A 13,331-nucleotide genomic window follows, 5' to 3' on the forward strand; every position below is an offset into this window, starting at 1 on the left:
GACGCACCTGCAGTTGTGTATCTGTATCGTTGTGCTGGAGCTCCTCGATGTTTCGAAGCAAACGGTCGATCTTATCGCGGGCCTTGTTGACGTCGTCAGTCAGTTGTGCGTTGACCCTCTCCCTTCGGTCAATTTGGGACTGGAGGTCTTTGACGGTACGGTCAACATTCCGTAAAGAACGTTGCTCTGAGCTATGTTTAGCCTCCTGCTCCTCAAGGTGGGTCTCCAACTGGAAAGACGGTTTGTTAGCAAATGATCATTATTCCACAGCAACTAAGGGCGGTGAACCTACATCTCTGATTCTCTTATGCAAGAATTTGACATCTTGACTGCCTGATGAATAGCTCTTTGTTTCCAGATCCACGCAGCGCAGCTGCGACTCCTTCAACTGCTTCTCCAAAGTAGCTTTATCCTTGAAGAGCTGGGCGTTGGCCTCTCTTTCTGCAGTGATTTCCTTCTGTATTTCGGTCACAAGAGCATCCGCTCGCCTCATTTTTCCAACAGCAGCTGCAGAGACATCTTCTTGCTGGGCAAGCTTGGATTTGAGCTCAAGAAGTTCGCGGTTCATACTGGCTGCGTTGCGCATAGATGGACTTTCTCCTTTAGCAAGCTCTTCCAGCCTCTCCCCAGCCTCAGTCAAACGGACTTCCAGCATTTTCTTCTCCTTGAGCAGCATATCTCGCTCCGCCGTCACATCATCGACTGAAGTACGCAAGTCTCTCACCTGCGATAGAAGGGTGACGACCCTGCTTTGAGCTTCGTTGTGAGCGTTGACGGCCTCGTCTCGAGAGGTTGTTACGTCCTGGAGCATGACCTCCATTCGGGACTTTTCCTTAGCCCACGTTGAGCTATTCAATACCTCATTGTCCCATTTACTGCGGAGATCTTCGAGCTCTTCTCGGAGTCGAGAGTTCTCGCCACGAACCTTGAGAATCTTCTCCCGCTCCATCTCGAGTTCATTGTTTAGGGTGGAAAACTCTCTTTGGTACTTTTGGCGCGTCTGCTCCATTGAAGTCTCCTTATCTTCGATATCGATGGCGCGTTGATTCCTATAGTCCTCGAGCTCATTCTGGAGCCGCTGCTTAGACTGTAGGGCACCTTGTAGCTCTGCTGCCTGATCCTCCATTCTTGCCTCCAGAGCTTGTGTTTGTCGCTGCAAATCTTCGACAAGGCTATCCATCTCTTTGCGCTCTGACATTATCCTTGCGCAGGTGTCTTCCGCCTCCTGGGCTTGCACTTTAGCAAATTGCTCCGCTCGAGTAGCCTTGAGTACAGTAACCTCTGCTTGCTCAAGTTTGCTGAAGTACTCATCAGCACGAGTTTTGTAAAGGCTTTGGCTTGCAGCAAGGTCGGCAGACTTCGATGTTTCCGCATCTAGCCGGATTTGTAAATCGGCGAACTCTTGGAGAAGCTGGTTTCGGCTTGCAGCGTCCTGGTCTTTAGTGAGTTGCAGCTCTTGGGCTTCAGAGCGCGAGTCGCGAAGTTCAACTTCCAGGGTAGCTTTCGACCGCTTAAGCTTTTCCAACTGGGCTTTCATGTCGCTAAACTCAGCAATAGCTTCATTGTGCACCTTGAGCAATGATCGTCTGGATTGTTCCTGGGAATTGATCAAGTCGTAGAGTTCCTCGTGTGATTTGGCTTGCACATCCCGCAAGGAGAGGTCACCCAAGTGGATGCTTCGCTCAAGTGCAGAAACCTTCTTGGCAGAATCATCAAGCTGATCATGCAAGCGGCCATTTTCGCGCTCTAAGAGTTGCATTCGCCTGATAGATGGGCTCTCATCCTGCCACGCGTCCCGAAGAGGGTTTGCTTGCTGTAGTTGGCTTTGGAGGTGCTTGTTCTGCATTTCACTCATCTGAAGCTTATTCTGAAGCTCTTCGAGTTCGGCTGCCATGTCCATCCGTTTTTGATAACCCACGGTGTCCACTGTACGATCAGATCGGGCAGAGTCATTGGCGTTTTCGTTGAAATTAAATCTTCGGTTAGGTGTCGTTGGCGTGTTGTACTTCTTCACAATCCCATTTTCAGAATCCTTCCTCAGATGTGTTGGTGTACGGTTCCCAACCTGGTTCTGATCGATCTCTTCCAGGAGCGCACGCTTGGATGAAGAGTAGCGGGCGTCTAGCTCCCTCATCTCATCACCGTGTCGACGGCGCATTTCTGCAAGCTGACTTTCTGCTCTGTTATACTTCTCCTCAGTCACTTGCAACTGAGTCCGCGTGGTATCTAGTAACTGAGCCAGGTCTACCTTCTTCGACAGGTCCGGCTGTACTTCCTCCCATGATTCTGAGGACCGATCGGATGCAGGGTCGACAACCTTATGAAGCAGCATCAATTGACGATGGAGATCTTCAATTTCTTTATTTGCAGTATCCAGAGAGGTTTGAAGTTTGCGCGTGTTTGCTTGAGCTTGGCTCCGCAGCTGTCTCTCCGTCTCTAGGTTCCTGTTGGCTTCAGCAAGCTGAAGGTTGGCTGTGGATGCAGCCTTCTCAGCATTCCTACAAGCTTTGCGCTCCCTGTTTGCTTCATGATTTAAGTCTTCCAAGCTCAGCGAAAGTTTTTCTTTCTGTTTCTCCAGCGATGTAATCGACAGTTGAAGATCCCCAAGCTGGCGGGTTAGCTTCTTACTGTCCTCTTCGAGTTTTGCCTTCTCTCTTTGGAGGTTTGTAACACGGAGACGTGAATTTTCGCTCGCCTTCGAGTTGGATCTAGCGATGTCGAGATTCTTCTGTTGGATCTTGGTTAACAACGCCCGGTTGTCATTTTCCGATGCGGTGAGTCGGCCCTTAAGAGTTACCAATTCGCGCTCCAGTCGTTCCTTGTGTTGGTCATGGCGAATGCGGAAGTTGTCAGATTCAGCGATTGCGTTGGTTAACTCCTGCACCCTGACTGAAAGCCGCTCCCTCTCAGCCTCGACCTCGTCTACCTGGCGCGACTTCTCGTCAAGGTCCTTCCGCACGCTATCCAGTCGTTCGTTGGCTTGGTTTTTAATGTTTCGTTCAATCTCAGCTTCCGCATTCAGACGAGCATTTTCCACACTAGTGAAGCGATCTCGTAGCTTGATCAGCTCAGTCTGGAGCTCTTTCCGCGATTGTTCCGCAGCGAGACGGGCCTCAGTGGCACGGCGGAGTGTATCTTGCTGGATATACATCTCCTTTTCGATGATTATCTTCGAATCATTGAGGGCTGTGTACTTATCGCGTAACTCAGCGAGATTATGCTCCGCAAGCATTTGAACATCGTCCCTTGATTGACGCTCTCGACTGAGGTCCGCTTGTGCCTGGAACAGCTGTTCCTTAAGGTCATGGATCTGCTGCTCCAAAAGCTTTCGGCTCTCCACAGCTTCTGCATCCTCAGAGATCTTCTCGTCGAGGAGCTTTTTGACATCAGTGAGCTCTCTCTCTAGATGAGCCTTCTCTGATCTCATAGCGTCCGTCTCTGCTTGAAGCTCTCGTAGACGGTTTTGCATGTTGTCGTGGCGAGTCGAAAGGGATGCCCTCTCAGTTTCTAATTGCTGCTTATCTTCCTCATGCTTTCTTACATCGTTTCGCAGAACAGCCATCTCACTCTCTTTACGCCTGAGCATCTCCTCATATCCTGTAGAAGTTGCGGACAGATCAGAAATCTGCTGGCGGATCGAGCGGTTTTCGTCGACCAGGTCCTTAACTTGTTTTTTCGACTGATCCAGCTCTTTGGATGTGTTAGCTAGTTTAATATCAAGGTCCTGATCCACTTTCAATAGCTTGGCTTCCAGGTCATGAACCTTCTGGTCCTTTAAGGTGAGGTGGCTCTGTAGCATTTTCAACTCTTGGTCTAGTTCTTTGATATTGCCATCTTTGTGGGTAGAGACCTGCTCGGCCTCTAACAATTTCCGGTCAATTTCTTCAAGATGTGCCTGCATCTCATGTTTTTCGGCTTCAAAGCGTTGTATGATCTCCCCAGCTTGCTCCAGTTGTGTTATCCGTTTGTGGAGCTCCTCATCGCATCTCTTCTTTGCTGCGATAAGTTCGTCTAATTGGTCCTCAAGACTTTCCTGGTCCGCAATTGCACCAGCTAATTTTTCGCTCAGCTCAACCTCTCGCATCTGAAGTCTCTTGAATATCTCCTCCTTGTCCAGAGCTAGAGCTCTTTCGCTCTCCAAAGTCTGTTGGATCTTTTGGATCTCTATCTCTGTACGGCGCCTTTCTTCGTCCAGCTTTTGGCGGTCTGCAAGGTCTTGCTTGGCCTTCATCTCCAAATGGTGAATTTTCTCATCTCTCTTTTTGACTTCGTTAGCCGTCCGTGTCTCACCAAGCAAGGGTTTCATTCGCGAAAACAACCGCCACCAGGGATTTGCTTTCAGTTTCAGATAGATCCCAAAATTGTGCTGGATGATCCGAGTTGCCTCGGCTCGATACAGGCGTTTGTTAGAGATACGACGTTGCACGAAACCTCTAGCCATTGATTGGAAACGTGTCATGATGGAACGAATAAGTTCGTCTCGTTTCTCTTCTAATTCAGCTAGCACACCAGCCCGGAAGAACACCTTCGTTCGGCCGACGCGGTACCAGGTTGGGTCCATTCCTAACTTGTCCAGCATCATTTGAGCGATGCTTTGTCCATCCAAGTAACCTTTGGACACATTGCGGCAGAGCACTTCATATCGCTGCCGGAACTCAGCAAATGACAGCCGGTTGGGGAATCCTGTACGGGCAATTCTGATTCCCTCCAATACACCATTACATCGTAGCTGATCTAGAACCAGGGGAGCGTTGAACATCTTCGGTCTCTTTTTGTGATTGGGAATGATGCATCGAACGAAATGAGGATGGGTTGAGTTCAGTGAAGACATCAAACTTGACAATTGCTCCTTGTGCCTCTGAGCAACAGTACGGAATAGACCCTTCTTGACCCGGCTCTTAGGGTAATCGGCCTCGTCATCCGGTTCCCTGCAGTCCGAAAACAAGTTCGCAACGTGCTTATCCCTCGAATCTGCGAGCAGGCGGGTCACGTTATCATTCAGTGGGTCTTTGTTCTTTTCAAGCCAACTACTGGTATCGTACTCTACCTCAGAGGCATAGTGAGTGAGTATGAATCCCTGGCTCAACCGGGACGCTCGATACTTGGGGGACTTTCGGTCCCAGAGCGAATGTAACTTTTCTGTGAAGGATTTGTCGGTGGCCTTTGGCATGACACAATCCTCGTCTAAGCACGAGAAAATACCAATTGGGTTAGTTAGCTCAATCAAATCGATTGTCGGCTGCAAATCTTTGCCGAAGTCAATGAATTGCCATTCGATCTGCTCCTTCGCGTACTCCTCCTGCTCCAAGACAAACATGTGGTGATTAAAGAACTGCTGCAGCTTCTCGTTGGTATAGTTGATACACAGCTGTTCAAAACTATTGTTCTGAAATATCTCGAACCCTGCTATATCAAGGACGCCGATAAAATAGCTGTCGTCGCCAGTGGTGGCGCTGCGATCCAGCCGTTGATTGATACGATTAACAAGATTTCCGAAAGAGCGTTCGTAGATTCCCTTTGCAAGAGCATCAAGGGAAAGTCGAACCTGTTCTGGTGTTTGGACCTTCTCCACCCATTCGCGGCCTGCCTTCACCCTTGGGTGAAGTAATCCTTTCACAAAAGGCTTTGAAGGTATTCCCAGCAACTGACAGGCCTTTTCCACGCTGTTCAGTGCATCAGGGCCCAAGGCCGCCTGATCGGCACGCAGGCTTTCCTTAACGATGGCCACATTGCCTAGATGAAGAACAGCTGAGATTGTGCGAAGAATATGCATCTGGTCGTCTTCTGAGAAATCCATTACATGGAATGCCTCAAGCAACGCATTCCATTCTTCATCATCTGATACTCCGATGATGCTGTCATTTCCATCTCTTGTATATGCGAAATCCTCAATCCCAAGACCAGATAACAGTAAGCTTTCCCTTAAAGCTGGGTCTGCACCCCGCAATAATTGGTAAAAGATGTGGTAGTTTCGCTCCTGAGCGTTGGGCTTCACGACACGGGACTTTTCCAAAAGGTACCAGTCAATCCATGCGCCAGAGATCTGACCTGAACGGGTGAACTCTATTCGAATAAATTTGCCGAAGCGGGACGAATTGTTGTTTCTCACTGTCTGGGCATTACCGAAAGCTTCAAGTATTGGGTTTGCCCGCAATATCTGCTGAGAAAGGATAGACAATTGCTTGGTCCCCGAGCGAGCATGTGGCGTATCAGATGTTGCGACTGCCGCAAGGTATTGGATAACCTTTTTGGTATTCTCTGTCTTGCCAGCTCCAGATTCTCCCCTTCACCTGCATGTTAGCACGAACCCTGGCATCGCCTAATTGGTCGAGAAACATACGTTACAAGAATACTCTGGTTCTCCCCTTCTTCCACGAGGTTTCGAAACGCCTCATCTGCCATTGCGAAAACATGGGGTCGGGTTTCCTCCCTGCTCCGTCCTTTGTACATTTTCACATATTCGTTGGAGTAGATCGGTAGTGGGCAGTATGGATTTACCGTGACAAGGAAAAGTCCGGAGTAAGTCTAAGAATCAAATTGTTAGTATGTTCCGTCCGAGGAGCTCTCAGAATAGACAATACTAACATATATCATATCAGCTTGGTATCTAGTGTGCAGGTTATGCACCACTGAACCTTCGTTCAGGTGAGTAAGTTCAGCCATATCGTCAGCTTTGTCGAATTTCGCCGGGTTGACCTTGTCAACTTGATCCGCATCTACTTCACGTTGCTGGTGATTGTAAGCAACCATGATATGTCAATAGAGATATGATCCATACCTCGCCATCGTCACTCTGTACAAGAAGCTTTCCATTATCTCTTTCTTCTAGTACAAGCCCTCGTATAAATGCCTTTTCAGGATCACGTAGCCAGACGTATTTATTCCCGGAAAAGTCATTATCGCCTTCAAGGCCCCTGATTTGGTCTGCTCCACGTTGAAGTTCCTCTGACTTGATGAACTCAGGTGCGAATGTACCTGAGGTGACATCGTTCCGCAAAGAGTTAGACCTTTGACGACTAGTTATGCGAGCCAATGGGGCTTGGGTGGGTTGTGCCAGAGATGTCGAATTTCGGAACTGCCCTCTTGCCTCTTCGAATTTACTTGATGGTGTGATAAACGCTGACTTTGGACGTGCAGCTCTGGGCGCAGGAGATGGCGAGGGTGACGGGGATACCCGGCTGAACGGGTTCGCACGCTTTGGCGAGCCATTTAACTGTGATGGAAGCATATCGTCGTTAAATCAGTAGGTCATCATTCAAGCGTACAGTCAAAATGGTATAACAAGAGGTTTAGGCCATAAGAAGCTCAACAAGCGAGCTACAGGGAATCGCAAATCAAAGCATTAAATCAGTCAAAGAACAAGTTGGGGGTCCGACTGGTTGACAGAACCTTAAGGTGAAGTGGTAATTAGCAAAGCTGCAGCAAAGCCGCAAGTGGCAGGTCCCTGGATACACTTAGGTCACTGACCACTTGCTCCATGCACTTGGGCCCGCATGTTTGTTTACATCCTGCGTTCCTTAGGCTCCCGATGCCGATCACGAACTAGTCCCGATCTGTATACCTACATCACGTGGTAATGTACGGCACGAAACTTGACCTCTCTTTGGATTTGGAGCTGCACATTGATCACCTCCCCCTAACGTCTTGCTTCCTGCGGTCTTCTGTCGTTTAAACCGCGACATATGCTTCCCTCTCCTTCTTATTTCGCCTCACATTTGGAAGTTTTAACTTATGTCTTGTGTACAGTTTCTTTTCTGTAAAGAATTGTCCAAATATTGTCAGGCCGCGACCTCACGTCTACCTTCCTGAGTCAGCTGCATTTTAAAGAATTCTACTCATCGCAGCTTGATGATGCGTGGCGCCTAAAGTCGCGACAATTAACCTGCTACTCACGTCTTCCAGCAAACTTCACATTTGACCTTGAAGGTACTCATTCGGTTGATTACTGGACAATGACTTACCAAGTCCCAACGTCCTCCTTGGGGAGACCTTCCAATTATACGCAACAGTGGCCATCGAATCCTTCTACATCAAATTCTCTTCCCCCTTCTCTTCCGCATCCTTTTCCTTTCAATCAAAATCAAATGCCTGCCTATCAGCAGTCACACGATGGCGCTCGGTATTCGCTCGACTATAATGATGTGAATTTCGCCGCAAATTCTCTCCCTGGACTAGGAGCTTCTGGGCCGGCTGGATCATTGCCACCACCTCCTTTCCCTTTCATGGGAAATTTTGCCCATTCGCAATTTCATCCCCCACCCTTCCCTCCTATGCAAATGCCGCCGTTGAGATACCCGCCAATGCCAGTCTCTACTGCGCCTATAAATACACCACCTAGCCGTCCTCTGACGAGTGAATTTCAACCCAATTCGGGCTCCGTGACTAATAACCATCCGCAGTTTATGACCTCATCAGCCCCCGAGGAAGATTTGGAACGAGAGGAAGGTGAACTTACTGATAGGGAAGGGGACTGTTCGCAACAAGGAATAGAGTCGCGCCATGGTACAAGTCCCCCGTCTTCCAAACCGACTAATCTCCAAATGACAAATGGGAAAGGAGATTGGGCGAACAAAACGAACTGCAATGGCCATGTGCCGAAAGGCTCTCGATGTGTATCATCGGAGGTCGAGGAGGGCGAAGCTTCTTCAACTAGTTCACGCTCGTTCAGTCGAGACAGTGGATCCCGTAACTCACCCTGGTGCTACTTGTCCGCTACAATAAACTAACATTTCACAGCATACAACCCCCCAATGTCAGTCAATGTCGATCCGTTTGTCCCCGCAGGTAGAAAAGCCGACGAAGCCATTCCAAAACCGATCGGTCAAGATCTATCTGCAAAATCCATATTTTCCCCACCTACAACAGACCCACAAGTGATATCCAACTGTGGAAAGTCCCCTGCACAGCTTCGAGTACAGGCGCAGGGTGCCCTTCTTAGTTTAGCTCCTCACAATATTCGATACGGTGAGCTCGTTGGGGAAGGTATCAATCCAATGGTACTAAGGCAACTCTACGAAGAAGTGGGGATCAAGGTCCCCACGCCACAGCCGGATGCTATATCAACTCAAGCATCCTCACTAGCTTCAACACCGCGCGATAATTCTTTCAGAGATCTCACAGCTTCGATCGAAACTGCTGGACCAGGGGAGAAACCCTCAGCAGAAGCCGTAAGGGCGGACAATGCCACGCAATCCACTGGGTTAGTGGAAAACGCGTCAACATCGACCCCTCCATCTCAGCCATGTGCTGCGAAACCCATGGAACGTAAAGAGGTCATTGCACGTATGCTGGCCGCGAAGGCTGCCAAGTCTACGGGAGTCCCAACATCGCCTCCAGGGGACGTGACCAAAGAAGCGCAGGCATCAGACAGCTCAACTGCAGATGCTGTCAAGGCCGGTGACACCAGTGTTGCCACAGAAGCACCCCTACCAGAAAAGGAGGTTCGCGTCCGGGAAAAGAATAAAGCGCAAACGGAGTTGGCTAGGCAACGAATCGAGCAACTCAAGAAGCAGGGCCTAATGAGACTACAGCAAAAGTCAGCCTCAGGTGATGTATCTCCAAGTATCGACCAACCAAACACGAAATCAACTCGCGATCTTACCCCAACCTTGAACTCATCATCAATACAACATCCCCTACCTGAGCGCCCCCCTGATCCTGAGACAGGTGCTTTTGCACGTATCCCTGGGTTGTTCATGACTGAAGTCGCTCAGACGTCACATGACGACCCATCAACGACGCCTATGGTTGATTCCACCCCGCAGCCTCGCTTTAATCAACGCAAGCGTCCGCGAGCATCTGATTTTGACGAGCCTGTTCCTTTGCCTAGGAGTAGTTCTAACAATGGAGTGAATAATAGTGTTCCAGGCGATAGGCTTGTCATTGACATCAGCGATGACGATCTATATGGGGATGACGAAGATGATGCTATGGATATTGAGACATTCCAAGAAAATGATGTTCCTTCAGTCCCCGAAGGTCCATCAAGGACCTACCTTCTTGCAGAGTCCCTCCCGCCGAGACCTGTGACATCGTCAAGTCAAGGGTTCTCAATGTCTGCGACCCCGCAATTTCCAAGAAACAATGATCAAGAAGACCTCCGTAGGAAAGACCTTGAGATACAAGCAATGCACAGGCGGATTGCTGAGCTGGAAAACCGCAAGAAGGCAAAATTGGCTGCCAGCCGTACTCAGTCCCCTCGTGCGGCGGACTCGGAATCATCACCTCCTGAAACGTCCGCGCCAACTGATACTGAAGCTCGTGAGACACCTACACGGGCTGCACCAGCTTCTGCTGGGTACAATTCTTCGCAAGTGAACACCATGGATGCTTTGCCAGAAAGTACATCATCTACCCCTAGTAATCATCCTACTTCAAGTGGTCTTTCATGCCGTTTGGACTCCATGGATGCCGAACAATTGAACGACATGAAGTTGAAAGTCTTGCGGAAAAAAGAGATTGAATCCGGGGTTCCTGCTTTGGACGCAGAAATAGAAAGGTCTGAGACAAGGCTAGCGAAATTCAATCTTGAACAGGAGAAGCTTCTGTTAGACATCACGAGGGGGAAAGAAGGTCGACAGCAACTCTTAGAGGAACTAAACCATCTTAACACAGAGCTCGACGGAGTGTCGTTGGAAGAGGTGGAATCAGCCCTAGACAGGCTGAGGACCATGCAGGACCCCGCAAATGAAGGTATGTCTGTCTTGCTCACTACTCTTCCTTTCTAGCCTCTCTTTTTCTTTCGTGTAGCATTGTCTGTCTTGGCTTACACTGCCTTCATATAGCCCAAGATCTGCAACCAAATTCTCCAGATGATAAGAACGTCGAAATGCCAAGTGGCTCCCAAGTTACGACCCAGCTTCAAGAACAAAAGGGCTCTATTAAAGAGCCATCCATCGATGCCTCGGCCGATATAGCCAAAACAGCACATCCGTCTGACATTACTGCGGGCCAACAAAACCTATCTGAAGCAAGTAGGGAGTCAACACCAACTTCTTCCTCCGATTCCACAGGGTCATCTATGGATGAATCTAGTGATGAAGATAGCGACGACAGTGATGACGATAGTGACGACTCTAGATCCGCGGAGCAAGAAGAACCCAACGCCCATTCTCCTGTGCCGGACATCCCTATGTCTGGGGTCTCGGACGGTGTAGAAGATATTAACCAAGTGGAACCAAGTCCGTTGAGCGAAGGGCATCATGATCCCCTACCGGACCAACCTCAAGCCGTGAACGTGACAGACCAATCTGACATGTCTTCGAGGTCTAGTGAACAAGATATTGAAATGACTGAAGATCAGGCTTCTGAAAAGTCTACGGTTTCAGAGGCCTATGAGCCCCCGGAACCGGAAGGAAATGCAAGTCCAACTGACTCAATTTACTCACCCCCTTTTAGTCCAGCTTCTCCTGGCCCCGTTGAGCCCACCGTTCCCAGTTCTCCAGTGCAAAAACCGCAGAACACGGCCGGTGAGCCACCGGTTGGAGCTGTACATGAATCGGGCGTCTCACAATTCGGGAACAATCAGGTTGGCCTTCTGGATGTGCGAGAATCTCTTGTTTCGGCAGAGAATTGAAGGCTGACGCACCTTATATAGAATGCTCAACAGCCGGGAGATTCAGAGCATAAGTTCTCGCCTTACGTTAGTCCATTGAAATCTTTCAAGGCTTTCCGCTACCATCCAAAATACACTGATGAGGTTACGGGTGGCTATCGTTCCCTAACTTACAGCCACAATATTGACCCTATGGTGTACCTCTGTCCTTTCGAAGCGGCAGGCGGTGTCTGCAACGACCGGTCTTGTGAATTTCAACATTTTCGTGATATGAATCTTAGCGGTGCGTCGACAGACTTGAGCAAACTACACGCAACACATCCCCATATGCCATGACACATAATCATTTGTCGTGCCTCACGCATTTATTATTATTTTTTTTTTGAACCTTGACTTTCCTTCCAGCACTTTCCTCCCAGTTTTTGCACCCTTCAGCCATCCTATACTCTCTTCTTGCCAGCTGTGGTCGCTTTTGCATTGTGCGGATGCTGACACACAGGGTTATTAACATCGACAGATGACAAAATCCTTGTACAGATGGGATCTCTTCGAGAAGGAAAAACACCAGAAGAAAAAGACAACTACATTGCTGGTTTGAAAAACATCATCAACGACATGCGGCGCGACAAGGTGAAAGATTTTAATACTGTGGCCACGGAGATAGCCGCATACCGTAGACGCTTCCTTCAGGATCCTTCACGAGTCTTACCCTTGTAACAACCTTTTACCTACAATACCCGATTATTCACATTGGAGGGAGCTCTTCTCCTCTTAAGGTGAGCTACCGATATATTCTGATCATTGCCGATTCAAACTAGGCAAAGCACATAACCGTGCAAAACCGTCAGACCATCTAGACATGGAAGTCTCTTCCTTCATACTGGTTATACCAGTAGCAGCTTTCTTCCCAATACTACCTTGATACCCGCGTCTTACTTGCATTCCCTTTCTGAGTTATCAGAAAACGTGATTTCCCCGCCTTGTTATATTAGCAGGCCCAGCTTTCCGCCTTCCTAACAGATTCGGCATCTAAGTCTCCTTTGGGCTCATTTCAGTGGGTACTCATTATTATACCGCCTCGATCTATGACTATTTGGGTTAGAAACGGTGTGTGGATTTGGTGAGGATATAACATATTTCCTCTTTTTCCTCTGAAGGAGGTGGGCGTAGGCGATTCCACCCACGCCCCGACAGCAAACAATAGGCCCTAAGACGGCCCGGTGAGAACGAGGACAGCTTATTGTTAAACCAGCCTCGCCTGTTCTAGACAGACATGGGTCGGGCGTCACGTCCTTAAGGAGTCGAAGAATGCGATTTTACAGCCGGGCGTTCGGATCATAGGAGTACATAGCAATAAACAAACGAACAATACCGCAGTGATTGACTTTAATCTATCTCCTTTTTTCTTGGCCCCGTTAGTTATCCTTGATTTGCGGACGCTGTGGGACGGGGCGTCTAGCGCCTAAGACCGACGAACCCCAAGGCGCAGACGGGCGTCTAGTTCGGGGCTCCAATTGGCCGATGCCCCGATGGTCACCCCGAATGGCCCGAATGGCCCGACGCCGTAATATACCCGTGACCCCAGGCTCCCCGCGGAGTCGTAGCAGCGGAGATCGAGAACTAGGAAGGATATCTTGCGCCCAGAACAAAACCCAGCAAGAAAAGGCGGTTGTCTCTACTATCCAACTCGACCCGGAAACAAAGCAGACTGAGTCACAGCGATTCTCACTCAGAAGACTGACTCATCAGAAATCCTGTGACCTTCTGACTCAGGCAT

The 13,331-nt window shown here is 49.1% G+C and overlaps 2 protein-coding genes across 2 annotated transcripts; one reads left to right on the forward strand and one right to left on the reverse strand.

The window, feature by feature from the left end:
- Positions 1-6,297: 6,297 nt before the first annotated feature.
- Positions 6,298-7,228, reverse strand: BDV37DRAFT_269028 (type II myosin; the record flags this gene model as incomplete). Its single annotated transcript, XM_032084285.1, has 3 exons — positions 6,298-6,525; positions 6,586-6,729; positions 6,779-7,228. The coding sequence occupies 3 exons, from the start codon at positions 7,226-7,228 to the stop codon at positions 6,298-6,300; spliced, it is 822 nt and encodes a 273-aa protein (XP_031945227.1).
- Positions 7,229-8,084: 856 nt separating this feature from the next.
- Positions 8,085-12,271, forward strand: BDV37DRAFT_279692 (uncharacterized protein; the record flags this gene model as incomplete). Its single annotated transcript, XM_032086379.1, has 5 exons — positions 8,085-8,685; positions 8,737-10,692; positions 10,785-11,542; positions 11,597-11,837; positions 12,072-12,271. The coding sequence occupies 5 exons, from the start codon at positions 8,085-8,087 to the stop codon at positions 12,269-12,271; spliced, it is 3,756 nt and encodes a 1,251-aa protein (XP_031945228.1).
- Positions 12,272-13,331: the final 1,060 nt, after the last annotated feature.

Source organism: Aspergillus pseudonomiae (genome assembly GCF_009193645.1).
Source record: "Aspergillus pseudonomiae strain CBS 119388 unplaced genomic scaffold BDV37scaffold_9, whole genome shotgun sequence".
Lineage (NCBI taxonomy): Eukaryota > Fungi > Ascomycota > Eurotiomycetes > Eurotiales > Aspergillaceae > Aspergillus > Aspergillus pseudonomiae.